General features: G+C 35.0%; 1 protein-coding gene across 5 annotated transcripts; it reads left to right on the forward strand.

The window, feature by feature from the left end:
• The first annotated feature begins 2,487 nt into the window (after window positions 1-2,487).
• On the forward strand, window positions 2,488-22,532 carry LOC111513711 (probable tRNA (uracil-O(2)-)-methyltransferase). 5 transcript variants are annotated; one of them, XM_074175272.1, is made up of 5 exons: window positions 4,245-4,558; window positions 4,620-4,724; window positions 4,786-4,987; window positions 19,251-19,490; window positions 21,704-22,532. In XM_074175272.1, exons 3-5 carry the CDS (start codon window positions 4,787-4,789, stop codon window positions 22,508-22,510), a joined length of 1,248 nt encoding a protein of 415 aa, XP_074031373.1. In that variant the 5' UTR covers window positions 4,245-4,558; window positions 4,620-4,724; window position 4,786; the 3' UTR covers window positions 22,511-22,532. The 5 variants fall into 5 exon arrangements, with proteins under 5 accessions (XP_074031370.1, XP_074031373.1, XP_074031372.1 ...); XM_074175269.1 differs by lacking the exons at window positions 4,245-4,558; window positions 4,620-4,724; window positions 4,786-4,987 and adding exons at window positions 2,488-2,682; window positions 3,957-4,049; XM_074175271.1 differs by having other exon boundaries at window positions 4,245-4,724.
• The last annotated feature ends 416 nt before the right edge of the window (window positions 22,533-22,948 follow it).

The raw sequence follows: 22,948 nt of genomic DNA on the forward strand, positions 1-22,948 counted from the left end.
ATATTATATTATATTATATTATATTATATTATATTATATTATATTATATTATATTATATCATATTTTATTATATTTCATTATATTATATTATATTATATTTTTATTTTTATTTTGTCAGAGTTACGTAAAAAATCTGGTAATTGAACATCTGCTAATTCTTTGAATATATTTTCACTTACGTTATCCAGTTTCTTTGCAAAGTCATCTTTGTTATATAGTTTGTATTTCAGTTTTTGATTTCACGCCGTGATCTTAGTTTACCTTTTCTAGGGATGTCCGTAGCAGCGGCGGCTCGTCAGAAAATTTGAGGCTTTTCATCGCAATAAATTTAAAAATATTGACAAATAATTTTTATTATTTTTTTCTAAAAATGCTTGGGTATCATTACTTTACCATTAAATTTTAATATAAATGCATAATATGCCCGAAAAAACACTATCACTCACTACGTAGTACGTATAACACTATATCCTGCATCAAAAAAACTCAAACGCACCGCCCATGAACGAATAACAAATAAACTATCAACCCGAAATAATAAATGACATACGTTGCAAGGGAGCCAAACCTCCGACCGCTTTAAAAAACAAAGGGCTCCACGAGACCGATCCAACCAGCAACATACGTCCCGATTTGTAATTTCAGTTGCAGAAATTATAGCACCAGAAGAGGCTAGCCTCCAGTTGGTCTCCGTTAGTGTACGACTGCGTTTGTTTTTTATTTAAGTATTCGTTATATTTGTTATTTGTGTATGAAACAGGCAGTATTATTTTATAGCAGTGCTTTTTGGTAATATTTTTAATGTGTTTTTAAATTGTTTTTTTTTCAATTTCAAGGTGTTTTCAGGTTTTCACTTTTTGGTAAGTTGTTTTTTTCATTTATTATGGATAAGTTGGACGAAATTAAAAAATCTGACGATATAGTCGATTGGTTGCTGACAAATAATTTTAAGTCTTTATCTTATGATAATAAATTTTACATTATTAAAACTCTGGGAAGGCCTCAACCAAATTTGATTTCATTTAAGTCGTCAGATAATCGACAAAATCGAGGATTTAATTTTAGTTGGTACGATAAATGCGATTGGTTAACCGGCTCCTTTAAACGAGAAAAACTTTTTTATTGGCCCTGTTTTTTATTTTCCGTACAAACCGAATACCAAACATGGTCTAAAATAGGATACTCCGATTTAAAAAATTTACCTCCTGTTATGGGGCAAATATAATTCACAATTTGTCACTTTTTTAAACGGTAGCGTTTTTTCGGGCACCTCAAAAACCATCCAAAATGAGTTCATTATAGACTGTGTGGCATATATTATCAAGGAAAATATAAGCAAGGAGATTGAAAGTGTTTCTTTTTTTGCATGATGAAACTACCGATATTACCTGTACATCACAACTTTCAATCGTTTATAGATATGTCAAAGATGGTAATGTGGTAGAACGTTTTATGGGTTTTCATGATGTTTCATCTGGGCGCACAGCTGACGATTTGTTTAATTTTTTAATTCGTACGTGTGAAAGCTATAATTTTAGGCAAAAGTTAATTGCGCAAACCTATGATGGGAATGCAGTCATGGCCGGCCATTTAAATGGTTTACAAACTAAAATAAAGTCCATAACTCCTCATGCACTTTTTAGGCATTGTCATGCCCATGCCCTAACTTTAGTATTAAGCAAAGCGTGCAACAACATATAAATGTTCGCGCCTCCGGCGGGCTTTTCTGTGTGTATATAGTCTAAATGACTTAAGCTTGCCCTGTTCTCCAATGCACGAGCCGTCACTGGTTCGCAGAAACATCTTGGGTTGTTCTCGAACTACCCATTGATCAAAATAAACAATCTTCTGACGAATCTCCATTTCGAAAGAAGGAGTTGTTGATGCTTGTTGATGTTTTCAGGTTCTGTAAAACTACAAAAATCAACAATGAAACCCTTAAAAAATTCAATATTAGAAAAAAGGTTTCCTAAAAGATGTAAATGGAAAATAATATTATATTTCCAAACCCTTATGAGATAGTATTTTAGGCTTCACAGAATATCTCTCATAATTGTTTTATGCAGAAACTATAGCGTTAGAATTTTCGACAGATTCAGAAAGTCTGTGTAACCTGAGAGTGCCTTTGCCATATTCAAAACTAAAAAATATTTTTAGAGTTTGGCAAAAGTGGATATGTATATATCTCGATATATGTTGCACTAAGGAACCTAATTTTAGCCAAATTATTGGCTGAAAAATGTCATTTATCATATTCAAACAATAGCGTATTTGCTTGATTATGAAAATGACGTAAATGTTTCCCTGCCAAATTCGACATTTTGAACTTGAATTATTGAAAAACATTCTAAAGTAATAGTTTCGATGGCATATAAATTTGAAGTATGAGAAATCTCAGACCCCTGACACTTTAATTAATTACCGAACAGTAACTTCAACTCTTTTTTGCGTCCGATTGAATGTAGTCCATGGCATAGAACAGTAAATTTTATTTCTTTTGTGGTAGATGTTTCCAATTTGACATTATAGAAGATATGAGGTTGTTGCGGAATTTAAACGAAAAATTCACAGTAACTTACGATTCAGCGAATAAGTCAAGAATTCTCTACAAATATTTGCTTAGACAATGTCAGAAACTACCTAAGGGACCTCGAGAACATTACCCTTTTATGGTTAGGCAGGTTCGTAGAGGACAAAAAAACTAGTCTGCTGTTGATGGACAGTTTGTTTTTGTTTGGTTATCCTATAATATATCAGTGACTGGTGACAATTACAATAATTTCGTTAAATAATATAATTTTACTCATTCAAACAACAATGGTATTGAAAATATTTGACAAATTTAGCTATTTATTTAGCTAAACAAGTGTTGTGACTACTGTTACTCAGTACAGCCTTGGCCTGCAGGTTTCTATGACCTTTCATTTTGTCCACACTGTCTGCCTTTACGTATCTGCTGTGAGGACAGCTAGAGCATTTCATATGTTGCCTCACTGCCTTTAATATAATGTCTACCACAATCATAGGTGAAACGTATAAAAACCTACATGGTACCACAGCCACAACCAACAAACCTGGAAAAGAACTATAGTTATATATGACCATGACTCGTCACAATAATAGTCCAATAGTCCAATAATAGGTATTTATGTAATAAGTGTTCATTGCAGGCAAAGTAAAATTGTTAAATGAGGCCATCGAATGCAATTAAGTACCACTTTTTTCTACTATTCAACCAAAAAAAATCATTTATGCTGCATTATGTTTAAGAATATAAAAATGGTGATTTGATAGTATCTATAATGTCGAATAATTAATCAGCAGCATTGACTACATTCATCTTCATAGCTTCGTCTGATCAAAAAAAGATTGAAAATATGTGTTGCTTCAGTGATGTGAATAGAGGATGATTGATAGGCTTTTAATCAGCTTTTCATGGAGAAAGTCACTGAGAAAGTTTTTTCTGCTGAAAGTGAATTTATAATTTGTGCATTTTTCAGTATTAATAATTCATAGTAACTTATTTATCAATTCTATTCATATTAATTTTAAATTCAGATTTTTTTTAATTATTGCCCTGTGTATAATTCCAAATTCTTCAATTGCAGAAATTTTGAGGTTTCATATATTGAAAAGAGTGCTGTATTACTGGTGATTGGGAAAAGTGCTTGTTCTTGGTTTTATTCTACGCCAGAGGTTCCAGTTTTACCTTTGTTAAGTGGATATATATGTATATTTTCTCTGCATAAAATTTAATGTTTAATATCTCAATTCTTTGAACAATCATTTTATGTATACCTATTGGAATTGTCTATTTAATGTTTCACAAGCATTATTCAAATTTTTCTATTTCAACACTGTCATTTGTTACTTCGAACTGATATTGATATGTAATTTATTTAGATTGAATAAAACATGATCATATTCAACTACCATATTTTATATTTTTTTTTAGAGTTTCAAGCAACACATTGAAGAAAAGGACCAAGAGAGAATAACTCAGATTATCAAGAGAGCATATGAGGATGCAGACTGGATTTTGAAAAAGGTTTGAAAGATATGTGATTCTAGTTTCTTAATTATACGATTATAATGAGTAGATAACAATAATAAGTTCATCAGAATCTAAAACACTAGCTATACATTGATATTGAAATATGATATGAAAATTGAGAATGTAAATATTTCTGAACATTTTATCGATGTAACTCATACTCAGAATAATTTCATTTATTTTTTACAGTATCTTGGGGAATCTAGCAAATAAGAATGTTGCCTGTTCCGTTAACCATCGCTGACAGCATTCCACGTTCCACTTTTTGGGAAATCGTGATGCTGTTTCACAATCGTCCATTCTTGATTAATCGATTAGTAACTGCTACATCTCCAGCGCTATTTCACAAGGTGCTTTTCAAAAGTTCATCTGTTGAGCATGTTAGTGAATTATTCACCACCTCTGCAATTTTAAGTGAAATGAGACAAATGAAGATTTTTTCAAAGACAGCGATATCTGAAGAATTTATCACAAACATTTTACAGTGTTATGATAAAAATATGGTATTAACTCCATCAAATGAAGCTTCATTCATAGATGAACCTGATGGTGTATTCATTTCAGTACGAATTCTGCTATCCAAGATTAACATAGCTCACAAGTGCTTAGAAGTAGTGGTACTAGATAAAGACAAAAACTCTGCAGTATTCATTTCTGTGGCTGAACCAGGTGAATCTCGTATAGCACCACCTTTTCCATATGAATTAGAATTGAATTCATCAAGTTTTAGAATGAACTTGAGCAATTTTGAAGATGCGGATAGTACTCATGCAGATTGGTTAGCTGACAAATTGTTCCCAAAACTTTTGAAATGGTCCAAATCTAACTTTGTACCAACAAATAAAGTAAACCCACTGTCACTAATTTCTATTGATGAATATTGTTTTTTGTATAGCGAACTGAAGAAGAAATATTCTGAAAATTTACTGAAGGTAAGCGAAACAGCTTTTTTTCCACCTTTTAGAAAATATATATCGGTAATAAATATATTAGAGTACCCAGAGTGTCCCTATAGTACATATTTGGTCTATATGTCGATAATGGTAACAGATAAAAAAAAGTTTCAAATAATTGTTATATGGTACCAGGAAGGCCACATTTTAAAATCAGTTTCAGATGTACAGGGTGTAGTAATTTTTCATGACAATAAATAATATAAATTTTTCAAATGGATTGATCATTTTATTTTTCTGTGAATAAAATTGTCCCATTGTTTTCTAAGCTCTAAATTTGTGCTCAGCCTCAATTCATGTTAGCAAGTATTTGATTTTTTACTAGAAGTTGGATGTGAAGTCCGCTCACAATGAAATAAATTTGATTAAGTTGTTTTATCAAAGATCTGAAAGTTGTTTGGTAAGGTGAGGTGGGAGAACACCAAAATGGCATGTAATGATCTGAGGAACAACTTCAGTTATAGTTTATGCGATTTTTTCAGATGCAATATCCTGTATATTAGCCTGTCTTCATGTTCTACATGAAATTAAGTATCTACAGATACCAACATGTTATATATTATTCCTAGCCATCCTTTCATTTTAAATTAAAATCAAAAGAAACAAAAGGAATCCCACTTGTATTACATTCAAAATGTCTACCACCTTGTTCTTTACTATTCCTGAATCTCTTCTAAAATTTTCTTGTCACGTCGCTCAGATGAAAGGGCATAATTTGTTGAAATACCTCACGATTCCTTAATTTCATGTTCTGTCTAGTAGTGGCAGTACGCTAAACCTTCAACTTAACTGTTTCACATAAATGAAATTCCATTGATATTAGGTCTGGCGACCATGGCGGCTAAGAAAGTGGTCCTTCTCATTCAATCTACTTGTCAAGAAACATTACATCCAACTCTTCTCGTACTTCCCCCAAAAAATGTTGGTGCCCTATCTTACTGAACCAATATTCCATCTTTGATAAGGTAGGTTTTCGATCAATCTAGGAATGTGTTCTCTGAGGAATCGAAGTTCAATTTTCTTTCGAAAACATTTTGTCCGACAACCTAATTTTCTTCCAAATGGTTTTCATCAGTCAATACAGTTCAAACACGGCTCTCTTTTTTGTTTTCAATATGGCCTGTTTTCTTTTAATCATTCAAAATATTTCACCTGTGGATACAATCTGTAAGGATGTTTTGCGGCATAAACACGGGAAGCATACAACATTTCAATTAACTCTTCCTTTGTATAAGTTTTCAAACAAATCACATACCAAGCTATCAACAAGTGCCACATTTCAATATTTTATTTGATTCGTGGCTATATACAAAGTAATGGCAATTAAAGTTTTACTAATAGTAAAATATTTCAGAAAATCTATTGTTTATTTACTTATGTATACGGTTATCCCCATGAGAGAAAAATAATACTAATGGATCATTACCAAAAACTAATTTAACTTTAATGCATGTATAAATGTAGATATACATCAATGTAAATTTAAATATATAAAATTTAAATGATATAAACTTGAAATTATCACACTAGCTAGTTATCTATTGAATTCTGTTGCTACACGTTTTTTTTAAATATTCATTGAATTTCCTGTAATGTTACAATCAAGACAGTTGGCTTCTCACATAAACACAGTAAAAAGATCATTGAATACTTCCGAATCTTACGAAATGTTTCACCACTCAGTAAAAACTAACTGAATTAACGCCAAATCCCAAAAAGTGATCAGTTTTTTATAAAATCTTGGAATTTCCTACCTCAAATGAATTCATTATCACAGTGTGATTATAAGCAGAAAAAAGAAATTTACAACCTGTAGCAATAAAAAAAAGCAATAAAAGTAAAGAATTTAACACAAAATCATCTGCTCTAAAAAAGTGAGGAAGATGATATACGAAAAGTATACTTCTCCATCTTGATACAAAAAATGTTGGAGTCTTGCAAGGAAAGGAAGGGAGCAATCAATTTCAAAAATTAACTATATACAAAGATGTGTAGATCATGCAAATAAGTAAGTTTCAGACAAAAACTCGAAGAAAAAGCTCTCTCAAAATAAGCTATTTTCAAATAAACATTGAATTGTATGGAAGAAAAATACTTTTAAAACAAATGCTTTTATATGAACGCTGAATTATATGAAAAACAATTTTCTCTATTCCGTTTGTATGCCAAACATTCGTAATGGAATCGAATCAGATATCATTCACAGGATTCCTTTACAATTTCGTGAAACTGATTCTGAGTCTCAGTTTAGCTAGATTGAAAATGAATTTACAGGTATTTTGTGGTTTCATCTATGGTAGGAAAGTCACGAATCACTCAGATCACAGACCTCTCGAGGCTTTGATGGAGACAGGTTAGGCTTTTGAAGTACAACCTTATTGTGCGTTATAAACCAGCTAAAGAGATGTACATGGCTGATCTTTTGTCGAGAAATTACCTAAATGAAATTGAAAAAGATGATCAGTTGATTATTGAGGTGATTCATTCCATTAATCTGGAGAAAAAAAATTCAACACGAGTCTTCACAAGACCAGATACTTGGAAAGGAAAAGTTTTGTCATATTGTACCAATGGCTGTCCTCCGGAAATATTAAAAGCGCCTTTTGAGGTAAAAACATATTTTCAAATTCGTAATGACATATGTCTTTAATGGTCTGGTCTTTCACAATGATAGTCATTGTGCCAAAATCACTTCTTGGTAAGATGCTAAAACAAAAACACAAAAAAGGGCAAAGCAGATATTATGTTGGTCAGGACTTGATGGTGATATAGAGGACACCGACAAAGAGATTTGTGAAAAGTACTTGAAAGGCAATATCAAGGAGCCAATGATACTAAGAAAGTTTCCAAATTTATCATTCGAAAAGATATGAAGCGTTATTCTGGAATATGGTAGATGCTCCTTTTTAGTCATAATCTATCATTATACAATGTGGCTAGAAGTCCTTGCGCTTGAAATGAAAACCTTGTGAACCATTATTGCAGCAATCTTGCAAGCTATTATTGCAGCAATTAGAGAAGTATTTTCAAGTCGTGACATTCCTGCCGAAGTATACGGCAGGAATGCCACGACTTGCTAACATACCACAGTTCAAAAAATGTGGTTATTCAGGTAGTAAAAACTTGGCAGCAAGCAACAGTTTCGCAAAAACTGGAGATTCCAAGGTCTTATATAGTACAGCAAGAAAATTGAAAATGCTTGAGAAGAAATAGCAAGTCATAAGAACGTCTTGTGGTCATCATGAAGTGAGTACAAACCTTTCAGATTTTGACTATCGACAACAGGTGCCGGTGGTTTGGGTCAAACTTGCGATGTTTCCATTATTTTAAATTTGTCCTACGATAGTTCTCGAGTCAGAAAGCAGTATAGTGAAAAGTTCAAGCCAGGCGGTTCGACGTGGGTGCTTTGTTCACTCACTCGAATTGACTGCCGTGTTGGTCGGTGGTTCAAGCCCCAGTCTGAACGATTGATTTTCACTTGCTATCGTCCAACCCGTGTTAGGAATCACATGTTAAAAGGTAAGACCTCGTTAGTCCTTAGCTCAGTTCGTGGAAACCGACAATTCTCCTTTTTTTATTTCATTACTGTTAAAAATATCTAAACCAAAAGTACTCTGACCATTGAGTCAATTATATGCAATACTTAAAAATATTTTGTACTTTTCAGTACCTACATGTTTGTACATCTACATTTCAAAACGGCTGTAAGATGAATTCTTTGATGAAAAATTAGACTAGATTAGAAATAACGTTTCATTCATATTTAAGTAGGGTTTATCTTTTAAGAAACATTTTTTTAAATTTCATTTACGACTTTCTTCTTTAAATTGAAAGGGTTATATTTTTAGGAGTGACTAATTTTTAGGAAAGAAAGTTTTAGGCTTTCTACTACTCCAGAACCTCTTCAAGTAAAATGAGGGCCCTCACGTGATTAGGAAATACACTACAAGTGATTTCTTCCAGAGCTTTTTCAATGAGTACCAAAAGATCTATAGAAGAATTATAAGATGTGCAAAAGATAAATATTATAATGAGAGACTTTCCAAAGCGTCCAATAAACCTAAAGAGAACTGGGATATTTTCAATGATCTGAGAGGTAAAACAAACAAGCTTCCAGTGCAAATTGACATCAACCCTGATAGCCTCAATGTGTATTACTGATGTGTATTACTGTATAATAGCAGAAAAACTTAAACTCAACATATCTATACAAAAAAAAAAACCTTCAGACTACCTGAGTAACGTAATCATTTCAGAAGAATTCATTTTAGATCATACAAATATTGAAGAACTTGAGTAAACAATTAGGTAAAACAATCAGTAAATTTATTAGAAAAACTGCCAGATCATGCCCTTTTTGCCCTGGCAGAATCAATTAATGTATCATTTTCAATTAGTGTATTTAAAAATGTACTGAAAACTGCTATAGTGATTCCAATTCACAAGGGTGGTGAACTGAATGAGCCATCCAATTCTCGTCCTATTTCACTAATATCTACTTTGTCAAAAGTGATAGAGAAGCTTGTAAAAAAAAAGGTTGCTAAAATTTCTGGAGACGTACAATATACTGAGTAGCTCACAGTTTGGTTTTCAAAGATCCAAAAGTACAAATGTCTTCCTAGAAGAGTTACATGTAGGGCTCAATAAAGGTGAAGTGGCTGCGGCAATATTCTGCGACTTTTCTGAAGCCTTCGATTGCGTTGATCACAGAGTGCTGTTGGAAAAATTGTTCCTTTATGGGATCAAAGGAACAACCCTTAATTGGTTTCGATCTTATCTTTCAAATAGAATTCAAATGGTAAAGCTGCAGAAGAAAAATTCTAGTCTTTCGAAAATCTCCTGTGGAGTCCTCCAAGGATTATCGGTCCCATTTTGTTCTTTATCTATGTGAATGACCTATCTAATATCGACATAGACGGAAAGTTTACAATGTTTGCAGACGATACAACTTTACTATGGCATGGAAATAATACAGACGCTCTGAGAAATATAATTGAAACTAATTTAGAGAAAGTCAAATCTTGGTGTGGTTCCAATTCTTTGTTTCAATGTGAATAAAACTAACATAATTTCGTTTAAATTTGTTTCGCGAAACCTAAGCCTCCAGAAGCATGTCATCGAAACTAAGACGTGCACCAAATTCTTGGGATTATGGATTGATAATATCCTGAAGTTTGATGAACACGTAAAACATCTCAACAATAAACTTGCATCTGGCTGCTACACTATCAGGGTCATCACCAAGGAATAGTAGCATTAAAAACATCTTACTTTTCATTAGTCGAGTCTCATCTGAGGTATGGTATCGCTTTCTGGGGTTTATGTAGCAAGCAGTTGATGCAATCAGTGTTTGTTCTACAAAAAAGGGCGATAAGATATTGTAACAAATTAAAGAATTAACTGTCTTAAACAAATTTGTTGTAACAAAATCAATATTTCACTATGACAACTAATTTATATACAACACTTAGCAACTTAATTTATCTTCACTGTTCGAATTCTTTGTTAACCGTTCGATTCGCTTTCTGAATACAGACTGCCATCTCGGGACGAGAAGCGGGCCTTATAAATCGGTAACGACCGTGCTAGATTTCTCTATATGTTTCGGTAGTGGCCTAGACTTTTCGCGACGACTTGTCGAATTCATTCCTTTCGCGGTGAGTCATGTGTTTATTTGCTGGCTGAGATATCGGTCAGGGCAGGCTTCAGATTCATTACATTGCCCCCTTCTTAGAGACATTTCGTCCCGAAATGTCATCCTTGGCGTGTGTCGATACCTGCAGGACTCCCCATATCTGCACTGTGAAGTTTGATGGAAGTAACACTCCACAGTATTCATGCTCGGTCGTGGAAGATGGTTACCGCACACTAAAATCTTGATGCCGATCTGAAGATCGTTTCCAACATGCTTCTCACAATTCTCCAGTCCAGCCTGTCGAGCCCAGAGGATAATTTTGGGATTGCCAAGTCCACGAGATTATTCTGGTCGAGCAGTCTAGTAAGACTCCTCCAGACATCTTCATATGACGGTTTGTCTCGAGGTTGCTTTTTGGTCACCAAATAAAAAATGTTTCTCTGACCCTTCTTCAACTGTAGCCCTCCTCCGACTTCAGGATTCTGTTCTCGTAATGTTTGGAGCTGACCGAATTTCTTGTTGAATACCACAGCGATACCCTTGGACATTTGGAGATCTTCTGCCACGCAGTGAGCTAGTGCGTAATCAACTGGAATCTTAAACGTCTCGTGGCTCTTCTTGAGTTACCCCATGTACGACCTTCTGTCCGTTCAAGTATAAGGACATGCATTGCTGGAACGTCATTTCATCCTCTGGTGGTCTGAGGACGCGAACTTGGTCGTGATTTCCAGCATAAGGAGCCAATCTATTAAAATGGACTACCCTAGGCTTTCCTCGAGGTGGCTTATGGATTCGATAGACGTGGTCATTAATCTTTTTCATAATTCCCACGAGTTCCTCAACTTCGGTGATAAACCACGGCGTCGCTTAGGATTGTACAGCCAAGCTTGCTGACATAGTCTTCCCCCGCAGTGTCTTGTTCTGGCGGCGTACCGTTGTCTTACTTTCTGGAGGGTCTTCGTTACTCCTAGATGTCCTCCAGTGACTCCATCATGGATTTCTTTGAGCACCTCCCGTCGTCTGCTCCTGGGTACCACTGTCTGGCGCCTTTCTTCTCCACAGTCTTCAGACTCCAACACCCGCTTCAGAACCCCGTTTTCCAAGGTGAGGGAGTTCCATTGGGCCCAGTAGAACTTAACCCGCTGGCGAATAACCTGTAGCCTCCTGCCACGATGGTCTTTGATTACTTTTCTTCCATCCGATGACTAAACCAAGATCTGGGTCTTTCTCTTGGTCTTCCTTGATCCTATTATCCTCCCAGTTGTCGTCTACAGCTGTAGTTCTATAAATAGCTGTTTCCTTCTCTTCTGCTCGTCGGCAATGTTAGCAGTCATCGGGGCATGGTCTCCGTGACAGGGCATCTGAGTTTTTATGGCTAGTCCCAGCTCGATGTTCTATTTCGAAGTCAAATTCTTGAAGTCTCTCAATCCAGCGTGCTACTTGGCCCTCTGGATTTTTGAACTACAGAAGCCATTTGAGAGCTGCATGGTCCGTTCTCAACAGAAATCTTCTTCCATACATGTATTTGTAGAAATGTTCTACACCTTTGACAGCGGCCAACAGCTCTCGCCTGGTGACACAATAATTGCGCTCTGGTTTACTGAGCGTTTTGCTGAAGTAGCTAATAACTTTCTCCTGTCCATCCTGGATCTGAGAAAGGACTGCTCCAAGTCCCACGTTGCTAGCGTCCGTATCTAAAATGAACTTTCCGTCGGGTAGGGGATAGCTCAAAACAGGAGCGTTGAATGAAGCTCTTTTCAACTTCTTGAATGAATCTTGGCATTCCTCAGACCACTGGAACTGGTCGGGTCAATGATTTGGCGATGTTGGCAAACCCCAGCACATATCGGCGGTAGTAGGTGCATAAACCATGGAAGCTCCGAAGCTGATGTATGTCTTTTGGAATGGGCCAATCCTTAACTGCTTTGATCTTTTATTCGTCTACCGCCACTCCTTCGCCAGAGACAACGTGGCCAGGATAACGGACTTCTTTCTGGGACAGATGGCATAGATATTCAATCATCTACCATTTGAAATGAAAAGTATAATAGAGTCAAAAACATTACGAAAACGTGTGAAGGAACTTTTACTCACGAAAGCATATTATAACTTGGAAGAATATCTTGAAGACAGATTTTGAGTACCTGAATCCTTGAGGTCGAACTGACTTATTTATTTATTTTATCTATACATGAAAATCAATTCTTAACTGCTTTGTAGAATCTTATGTCCTGTCTACATGTAGTGTTTGAATCTAAATTGTTCCATTGTTACTGTGAATTTGAAGAATCTAAATTGTTCCATTGTTACTGTGAATTTGATTGTTTTTATTTCAGCTTTGTTAATAAGAATTTTTTCTTTGACAATAAAGTACATTTTTTATTGATTGATTGATACAAAAAAATGTGGGAACCTTCCAAAGAAAGAAAGTAATCAATTTTAAAATAAATAACTTTATACATCGATGTTTCGCCCGTAAGACACTTGCGTTGGGGCTCTTCAGTACCATTCTGGATAACGTTCTAAGAAAAAATACACAATCCATTCATGAATTACTATTTTTATGTCACGGAATAAGTTTGATCTAATGTCATCAATGACATCGTAATGACATTTATTCACCTATTTGATTAAATCCCAGCCAGGAGGAATCTTGTTTAAATTGAAAGTGTTATATTTTTAGGAGTGACTAATTTTTGGAAAAGAAAGTTTTTGGCTTTTTACTACTCCATCTTGATACAAAACAATGTGGGAACCTTCCAAAGAAAGGAGTAGAGAAAAGTGTCTTCTGTATAATTCAGTGTTCATATGAAAGTATTTGTTTCGAAAGAATTGTTCTTTTGTGTAATTAAAAAAAAAAGGTTTATTCACAGCTATGACTAAGTATGAGTACAATGGAATATAACGAATAGCATATAAAATCAGCAGAGTAATAGAGTAGTAAAGATATTATACAAACAGTGATACATTCATATAATAATAATATTAAAAAAAACATATACTGTAGAATTCTAATAGAATTGGCAGTGTGCAGAGAGTTGAAACACAGTATTTCACTTATGGGTTGAAATCAGATTCTAGTTCGACTTGCATAGAAAATAGCTTGTTATGAATTATATACTTGAAGCGTCCCAATGGAACAACAAAAATATCACATTCTGAATAAAAATTATTATAAATTTTACAGATGTTATAAACTAGAGATTTTATTAACACGTTGATCCTAGGCAAAGGCAAATAGAAAAAAAATTCGTTTCAACTAGTTCGTCTCGGTACGTGAAAATCTAGTTGAGATAACAAATCAGGGCAGTCAATTAGATTATGAATAAATTTATATATGAAGATACAGGCATAATATGTTCTTCTGTTTTCTAAGGATAAGAGGGCAAATCTATTCAGTAACACTCTATTATCAATTCCTTGGGATGGGTAAGCTCCATCCATTTTGTAAGCCATGTATTTCATAAAGATTCTTTGACAAGATTCGAGTTGCTGTATATGCACATTGTATATAGGTGACCAGATTAGGGAGCCATATTCCAGACGAGATCGGACATATGCATTAAAAAGTGTTATAAAACATTCTTCGTTTCGAAAGTCTCTACACGTCCTGAAGATAAGGCCAAGCATTTTTTTGCAGAAGATGTGATTTGATTAATTTGTGACGTGAAGCTAAGTTTCTTATCGCTTGTTTAGTATGCACCATTCATGTATCGAATTAACTTCCTTTTGCAGAATAAGACAGTCCTCGGTTGATTCAATGGGTCTGAAAATTTTCAAGCCATCAGCAAAGAGTAATATGTTACTAGATATATTTGAAACAATATCATTTATAAACAAAGAAAATAGGAAGAGGCACTAGATTACTTCCTTGAGGAGCACCACTAATTGAAGTGAATACTTTAGATTTGTGTCCTTTGTATTCTACAAATAGCGTATGATTCTGAAGATAAGACTGTAGTAAATTCAACAGTTGACTATCGAAACCAACAGAAAAAAGTTTATTCAGTAGAATTTGATGGTACAATTTAACAAAGGCCTTTGAGAAGTATGTATAGATTGTATCCACCTGTAGCTGTTTATCTAACGCGGTGCTGACAGTTTGTGTAAAACACATAAGATTAGTTATTGTTGAATGTTTATTGATGAAACCATGCTGATATAAAGTTATACTATTTCTCACTTTCGGAAAAATGTTGTTATACAGACACATCTCAAAGACCTTTGCATAGTTGGACAGAATTGTTATGGGTCGATAGTTCAGAATGTTATTTGGAGCCCCTGATTTCAGTATTGGACATATTTTAGATACTTTCCATCTATCGGGAAAACTCGCAGTTTTTAAGGCCATGTTAAAAATTAATTGAAGTGGCTTTGCAAAAATGTATGCACAGTCTTTTACAAGAAAGCTCGGAATTTTGTCATCTCCCGCTGCGAATTTTGGTTTCAATTTTCTGAGAGTTTGCAAAATCTCTTCTTCGGAGAATGCATTTATTGATATTATGGGAAAATTTGTTGTTTTTCTTGAGGGGTTATTATTATTAATACTATCAGAAGGAATATACACACTTTTAAAGAATTCAGCAAATACATTCACTATTGAAGTAGGGTTTTTCAGTTCTCTATCATTTAAGAATAAAACATTTGGAATTCTTGAAGTGCCTATTTTACTATGCATATAGGTCCAAAATGAGGAGGGATCAGTTCTGATCAAATTTTCTGCTTTCTGTTTGTACTCCTTGTAGGCTTGTAATATCTGGGTTTTTATTAACCTACGAAGATTACTAAATTGCGTTAATGGCCATGGTACGATTGCACACGGCTGGTGTAAACCTAGAAGTAGGAATGGGTCGATTGAGGTTGGGCCTATGGCAGAAAGCGCTTACTGCGCAACCTCTGCTGCAGGCAACAAGTGATGCAATTGAACCCAGGTTTGTGTTTAATAAATCCTACAAAATACAAATCAAGCAGAACACAGAGTCAGATGTTACAAATGCAATACGGATTTATACAGATGGCTCAAAAACCAAAGAAGGCTCAGGATGTGGAGTGTACTCCAGATCACTAAGCCTAAGGATTAAGTGGGGAATGGGAAGAAATACCAGCGTGGTCCAAACAGAACTGGCTGGTATCTCAATCGCCACAAAAGAAATAACCAAGAAAAGAATTTCTGGCAAAAACATTACAATCTGCACTGATAGCAGACAAGCACTATTAGCCTTGAACAGACACCGTGTTACTTCAGGGCTAGCACTAGAGTGCCACGAAGATTTAGCCAAAGCCTCGATAGATAATAACATTATCCTGAGGTGGGTTAAAGGGCACAACAGGAGTAAAGGTAATCGCATTGCCGACTCTTTAGCCAAGGAAGCGGCTGGACTAAGAATTTTAGGACCAAGTGGCACCCACGGCCTGATGACTTCGACAATTGCGGAACTAGTCAAAAGTTACACCCATGCTCAATCTCTAAAGAGATGGGATGAAATCAAAGGATGTAATCTTGCCAGGATCACCTTGGGCGACCCTGGGAAGCTGGCGCCGAAGAAATATCTGGCGATGACCAGGAAAAATCTACGCCTTACAGTAGGATTTCTGACTGGCCACTGTCAGCTAAGGAAACACCTACATAATATGGGGCTAGTGGACACACCTCTATGCAGGATGTGTGAACAGGAAGATGAGACTGTCAGGCATGTCCTGTGCGAGTGCCCGGAGTTATCGTCAATAAGAGAGTGTGTGTTCGGCGAGTCTTGGCCTACACCTGCCGATATAAAGGAGATGTCTCCCAGCGACCTGTCCACCTTCCTGGAAAGGACAGGATGGACGACGACCTAGGAGGACAACTCCTCGGGAGGATGTACAATGGGTCACATGTGGCCTAAGTGCGTGGGCTTACACTCACCCTCCCTACTCTACAGATACAGATACTAAATTGATCACGTAAAGTTTCTGAATAGTTTAATTTTAGTCTTTTGAATAATTTATCTTTAAGTTTGATCTCGTTTATGATATCCCTGTTGAACCAGGGTGGATATTTACTGGTAAAATTCGGTCTAAGAGGAACATATTGGTCCATTATTGAATAAATTATTGCATAGAATGTGTCTATTGCCAAGTTTACTTCGGTACAGTTTTCAATAATAGACCAATCTGTATTCATAAACAAAGAATAGAGTAGAGGAAAATTCGCTTTACGAAAATTAAAAAAAAACGCTTTGTCATCATACGGAATTCCACTTTCCTGTTTCTTAAATACTAGAGAAATATTCAAAGCCAGATGATAGTCATCTTCAGGGATGAATGGTAGGTCATCATGAATGACATTACAGCTATAATTGTTAGAAAGTACGAGACCTAGGAGTCGATATGATTTATTGAGTACATTGTTGTGTTGTTTCAGGTCATAAAAACTGATAAATTGTTGAAGATTTTGCAAGTTGAGATTTTTTCCGCTGATACCTTATTTATAAAAAATGGTTGGTTGAAATCACCAAGTATTAGTAGATTTTGATCATATAGTAATTCAAGTGATTCTAGTGTTTCAAATAAATTTTGCACGTGTACATTATTAGCAGTTGGTGATATGTATATAACAAATACCAATAGAATATAATGATATGATATTTTACAACCGACAATATCAATAATGAACTGTTTTCTGTGATCCGATATGTCTATTTCCGTAACACCACAGACGTTTCTAACCGCCAGTAAAACACCGCTTCTTGACACCGAGTTCGCATTGAGGTTTCTATCTGATCTAAAAACTTGATATTGCTCACCAAATAGTTCGGAGTTATTTAAGTTGGATTGTATCCAGGTTTCAGAGATTCCCATGAGATGATACTCAGCAGCTGATGCAGCTTCATAAAATTTTTGGGTTTTGGTATTTAAGCCTCGGGTATTCTGATAATAGCTATGAAGAAGTTAGTGTTGCTCCTGGTTAGACACAGTTAACGGTTTTTTGTTATTTTTGGTTTCCCATTCACGTATTTGATGCTTATGTTTAGCTCGCCCTTTGCCGATCGGTTAGGTAACTTTTGTTTCACAGATTTGTATTGCTTGACTTGAAGCGGGGTTTTGTCCGATGTGATAATAAGGTTACTGAACTCGGCTATTCCCTTAACGACTTTGGCTTTACGAATAATTGACATTGCATCTTCAGGCGATTGCAAAATTAATTAAAGAGGCCTTGGTGTATTTGCGTTTACGTTCAGGTGTCCTACCCTAAATACTTTCATATTAAAATTTCCTTTTTGGTCTATATCACGATCAGCAGCATTTAATATTTCTGAGGCCAAAAATCATTACATTCTTTTTCCGAATTTCACGTTGCGTCATTTCTGCAATTATGTCGTTGAAGTTGATAGCTGTCTCATGCGAGGGTAGACTTGGGGGTTCGGACTTGTGATGCTTCAACGTTTCAATTTCAGATTTCAGTGCTTCAATTGATTGAACAATAGATGGAATTTGAAGTAATCCGCTACAGCAGTCCTTGCATAAAAACCGAAGTGTACGCTTTTTGAGTGACATACATTTCATTTCTGATGCTGTTAGTTCGGAGCAGGCAAACTGACTATGTATTACTCTCTTGCACAAGTCACATTCCAAATAATCCTCGTCACCAATAACCAATTTGCATTTGCAACAATTCATGGTGAGTTTTTAAAGCCGGTCCTGCCTCGAAAATATAAATAAAGTACACTATGTTAAAGTACTTTAATGTTTATATGAAAGTAGCTGTTTCAGAAGGGCTTTTTCTTCTAGTTGGTGTCTAAAAGTTACTTCTTTGCATGATCTACACATCCATGTATAAAGTTACTTATTTTAAAATTGATTACTTCCTTCCTTTCTTTGGAAGGTTCCCACATTTTTTTGTATCGAGATGGAGTAGTAGAAAGCCAAAAACTTTCTTTTCCAGACTTTCTTCTATACTGACAAACTTGGCTATTGTAATTTCAAACCAACTTTGCCAACAAGATTGTATTGTTCATTGGATAATAAACTTTTTTTCTTCATTGAATTGTAAGTCAAGTTGAAAGACATTTTTTGCCACTTAGGGAAGTTCCTCCAATTGCAACCAAACCCAACAGTTTCTCTCTACTTTTACTTACTATATTTACTTTTAAAATTTAATAATAAGCTCTGCTAGCATTGTACAGTATCATTTGTCTCGGTTGCTCTGAATTGACTTACTAGCTGCGTTTCTTTGCTTCGATTCCAATGAATGTCCATTCCTGTAATTTTTTATACTCATTGGTTCTTCTTCCATTTGCTACTTTTCATTCCGTCCCAATCAACGGAATATTTTTAATGAAGTACTGGGAAAACAAGAAATTAAATTTCAATGTTATTTTTGACGTTTCTAGTATAATATAATCATCCATGGAATTCTATACATTATGTCAGCATTTTAATGCACTAGAACATCGTTCGATTTGCTAATTTAACTCTGAAACATAATCGAAAATCAACTATGAAAGTATACATTGAAAAATATATGATAGACTTGACAACATTTTTGAATACTTTACATTAAATCTGTCACTGTTTTGTATACTCTATTATTAGCGTTGAAAAGTGTATCAAACGATATTATGTTTTAAGGATTGGCTGACGAAGACAAAAACTAACCCCCAAAAGTATATTTTCGAAGATTTAGCTATAGCTAGTTATCTTATATGTTTATGGAAACTGTATCCTGAAAAATCAGTGAAGTTTATTGATTTAGGCTGTGGAAATGGTCTTTTGGTCCATGTTCTGAACCAAGAGGGCTACGAAGGATACGGTATTGATATAAGAAGGAGAGCACTTTGGGATATATATCCACCTGACACGAAACTACAAGTGAGTTATGTTTTAAGTAATTTAAAAAATTGCCTGTAAAGTATTTTATTTTTATTGAACTATTAATATTTTACTAGTGGTAACTCTTGGTTTATTCAACTTTTTATTCCTTTTCCTTTCAATGCCAAAGATAAAGTGGACAAGTTGAAGAAATCTGGAGTTTATAAGCTTAAGTGTCCAAAGTGTAATAGTGTTTATGTGGGACAATCTGGTCGAAATTTCACAAAATGGTATGCTGAACATGAAAAGTCCTTCAGACTACGTAAAAATGGTTCGACGTTTTCAAACCATTCCTTGGCATGCAACCACAATATCCGGAATCTAAACGATACGGAAATTTTTCACTACGCAAGGAAGGGTTGCAAACTCAATTATTGGAAATTCACAAGCATAAACATTGCAGGTGCAACCTGTTAAATTATAAAATATATCTAGTTTACTCACCGTTTTTCAAATTGTCATATCCACATTGTCACAAGTAAACAAAATTCAGGTACTCAATTAAGTTAAGTACCTCTATTATTACCTACAGTGGTGTTATATAAGGGCTAATGTAATCAATCATTTTTAGTTTAATGTATAAATTTGAAAATGTCCATATAAGATGAAACTGCAGTAACGTTAGTTACACATAAAAGTGATAAAAAACATAGAAAGTTTTAATTCTCATTTCTTTATCAAAATATACATTTGTTCCAAACTTCATTTGGACACAGTGACCATAGACAGACGGATTTTGGAGCATTAGCTTCTTGTCAATGCTGGGTGGGTCAGTTCAGACCAAATAAAATTCCTTACAGTCAGTCATAAGCTTCACCTTCAGTTCATTCTGAAGGCTGGCCACCGCACCAACTGCAAACAAGTGCCAACTCCAAAAATACATACCTGTGAGCTGGGAGTCTGAATAGTAAATATATTTCTGAGAGTTGCATACAATATGCCCAAGACCTACAATTTGGTAGGTATGTGTAGCAAACCCCAACGGAAAAATAACAACTTAACCCAGGTTATGCCGCACAGAGAGTTGAAGTAAAACTGACGGCCACCTGTGCACTGTCTTCCATTGCAAGTAACTTTCTATACATAAAAAGCTGAAATTAATATAATAGCATTTGATCAGTATGATCAGCGACAGACTGGTTTCAGAGTAATAACTCCTTGTCAGTGCCGGGGGGACTAGTTCAGATGGAATGAATCGTCTTAGACAAACAAAATTCCTTCCAACTAGTCATCAAATTCCCCTCCGGTTGGTTCGGTAAGGTAGAGTGGCCATCGAGCCACCTGCAGACAAAGTCCGCAAGCAACTTCACCAAACATTTCTCTAGGGTGGGAGACTGAATACTAAATATATTCCAGGGCATACAGTATGGTATGCCCAAATTCTGGTTAAAATACTAGTTTAGTTCCATTTTTGTTGACTTGAGAGATATTATGATAATAAGTGTCTCAGGTACACCTATTTCATCCATAAAAAAAGAAATCAAGAGAAATACTAGTCTAAAATCATTCAATCAGAAATGGGGCCAACAGAGTTGTATTTAGGAAACTCCGAACACCTAGTGGACATAATTAAAAACAGAAACGAATGAAACTAACATTTTTGCTAGTCCAGATATAAAAGCTCCCTACTCTAGAATACCCACTGATGAAGCAATGGCTATTAATGAGAAGCATTATAGGTTTCTGCAACATGTCACAGATCTAGCAGAGCACTTACTTCCAACAAACAAATCTACAAAAAGGTTGAGAGAGTTTCAAAGGGTTCCTCTGTGTCATCAGATTTTTTTTTTTGACAAATTGTTTGATAAATTACGAGAAAGAGGCAAACAAAGCTTCTGTCAAACCGATGCTGAGGAGAAGATATGTAAACTATATTTTCATCACCTGACCTCTTGGACAACAAAGACTAGACCCATTTGTGACTCACCTAAAAACACCCACTCTCTCATTCAATTCACTACTAAAATAGAGAACAGGCAGCTTGCGTTCCTAGACCTGTTGATAACAGGAAAACTAACCGGAAGTCTGGGCAAGATTCTTCACCGGAAACCCATACATAACAACAGATACTTCACACCTCAGAATATCATCCAACCCAGTTACAATCCGTAGTCAACACAATTGTAAACCTCCATTTTCGCCTAATTGCATTATATTTGATTCTTATTTATAATCAATAATAAGCAACTTGTACACATTTCATTATTTTTTAGGTTGGTACAGTATTACCCTCTTCATTATTTCCCGACTGTACCTGGCTTATAGGAAATCACTCAGATGAACTCACTCCCTGGATACCTGTGATAGCTCTTAGAAGTTCTCCAATAACCAACTTTTTTCTTCTGCCATGCTGCCCATTTGATTTCAGTGGTCAAAAATATACCCGAACCAACACTTCCCTCAGTACTTACTCCGAATATCTTCTATACATTGAGCAAATCTGTCAAAAATGTTCTTTTGAAACGCGTTTGGATAATCTGAGAATTCCTTCAACTAGAAAAAATTGTCTGATCGGATTAGCTAAAGACTTGAACTTTGAAACTTTAAGTAAAATACACTGTGAAGTCGATAAGTTTATCGATTCTCGAATGTCTACAGTCTTCAAACTTAGAAGTAGTGTTGAGCCCGTGCGAAATTGCACTCAGTTGGATAGACAGTTCATAGCAGAATTTGTGAAAACTTGTGTAAATATTTTATTAGTTGAAGGAACTTACCTATTAAAACCAAATGGAGATGATTGGAACAAAGGATCAGCACTGTCAATATCATGTCTATCGAAAAAAATATCTGCTGATGACTTGCAGAAATTAAAAAACCAGTGTGGTGGACTCCAAACACTGTTCAGGAATCATAGATATATATTTGTTGTTGAAAAAGGAAATGTGCAATTGAGGATGCCTGCAACATTGGAAACTGATGGACTGAAGTATAAAAAAAAGATATGTTGGTTTTATAAGAATCATCCTGATGGCTGTTTTAATTCAGATGATACTTGTGGATTTGATCATAGTATGTCTTGAAATAAATGGAATTTATATGGTTTACTTTGTTTATTTACATTGCTTCAATTGCAAATGCTATTGATATATGAGTTTAGAAACTTTGCACAACTACCCAAAAATTTGATTACATATACATAATCTAAGTAATGTATTTTTTATGATAGTGATGTTGTTTTGAATCCCTGCCAGTCACTCACACGATTTTAGGGATTGATGAAAAACATTTCTGTCTTGTTGGAAAGTAAAATGTTTCCAAAAATAGTTAACACGACTGAAATTGTACACTTTTGGGCACAATTTTTTAATATTCTATACTTGAACGTTCCATGTGATACACATCATCAAATTGACAATTATTGGTAGCAAACTTTTTTTTTTCTGAATATACCGTTTATCTCGTAATTTAATTTTTGAATTCAATATATTAATTTCACCGTATTAAAAAAAATAATATGC

This window comes from Leptinotarsa decemlineata, unplaced genomic scaffold, assembly GCF_025532065.1.
Source record: "Leptinotarsa decemlineata unplaced genomic scaffold, Ldec_3_MD MMD2_tig00001019_RagTag_RagTag, whole genome shotgun sequence".
Lineage (NCBI taxonomy): Eukaryota > Metazoa > Arthropoda > Insecta > Coleoptera > Chrysomelidae > Leptinotarsa > Leptinotarsa decemlineata.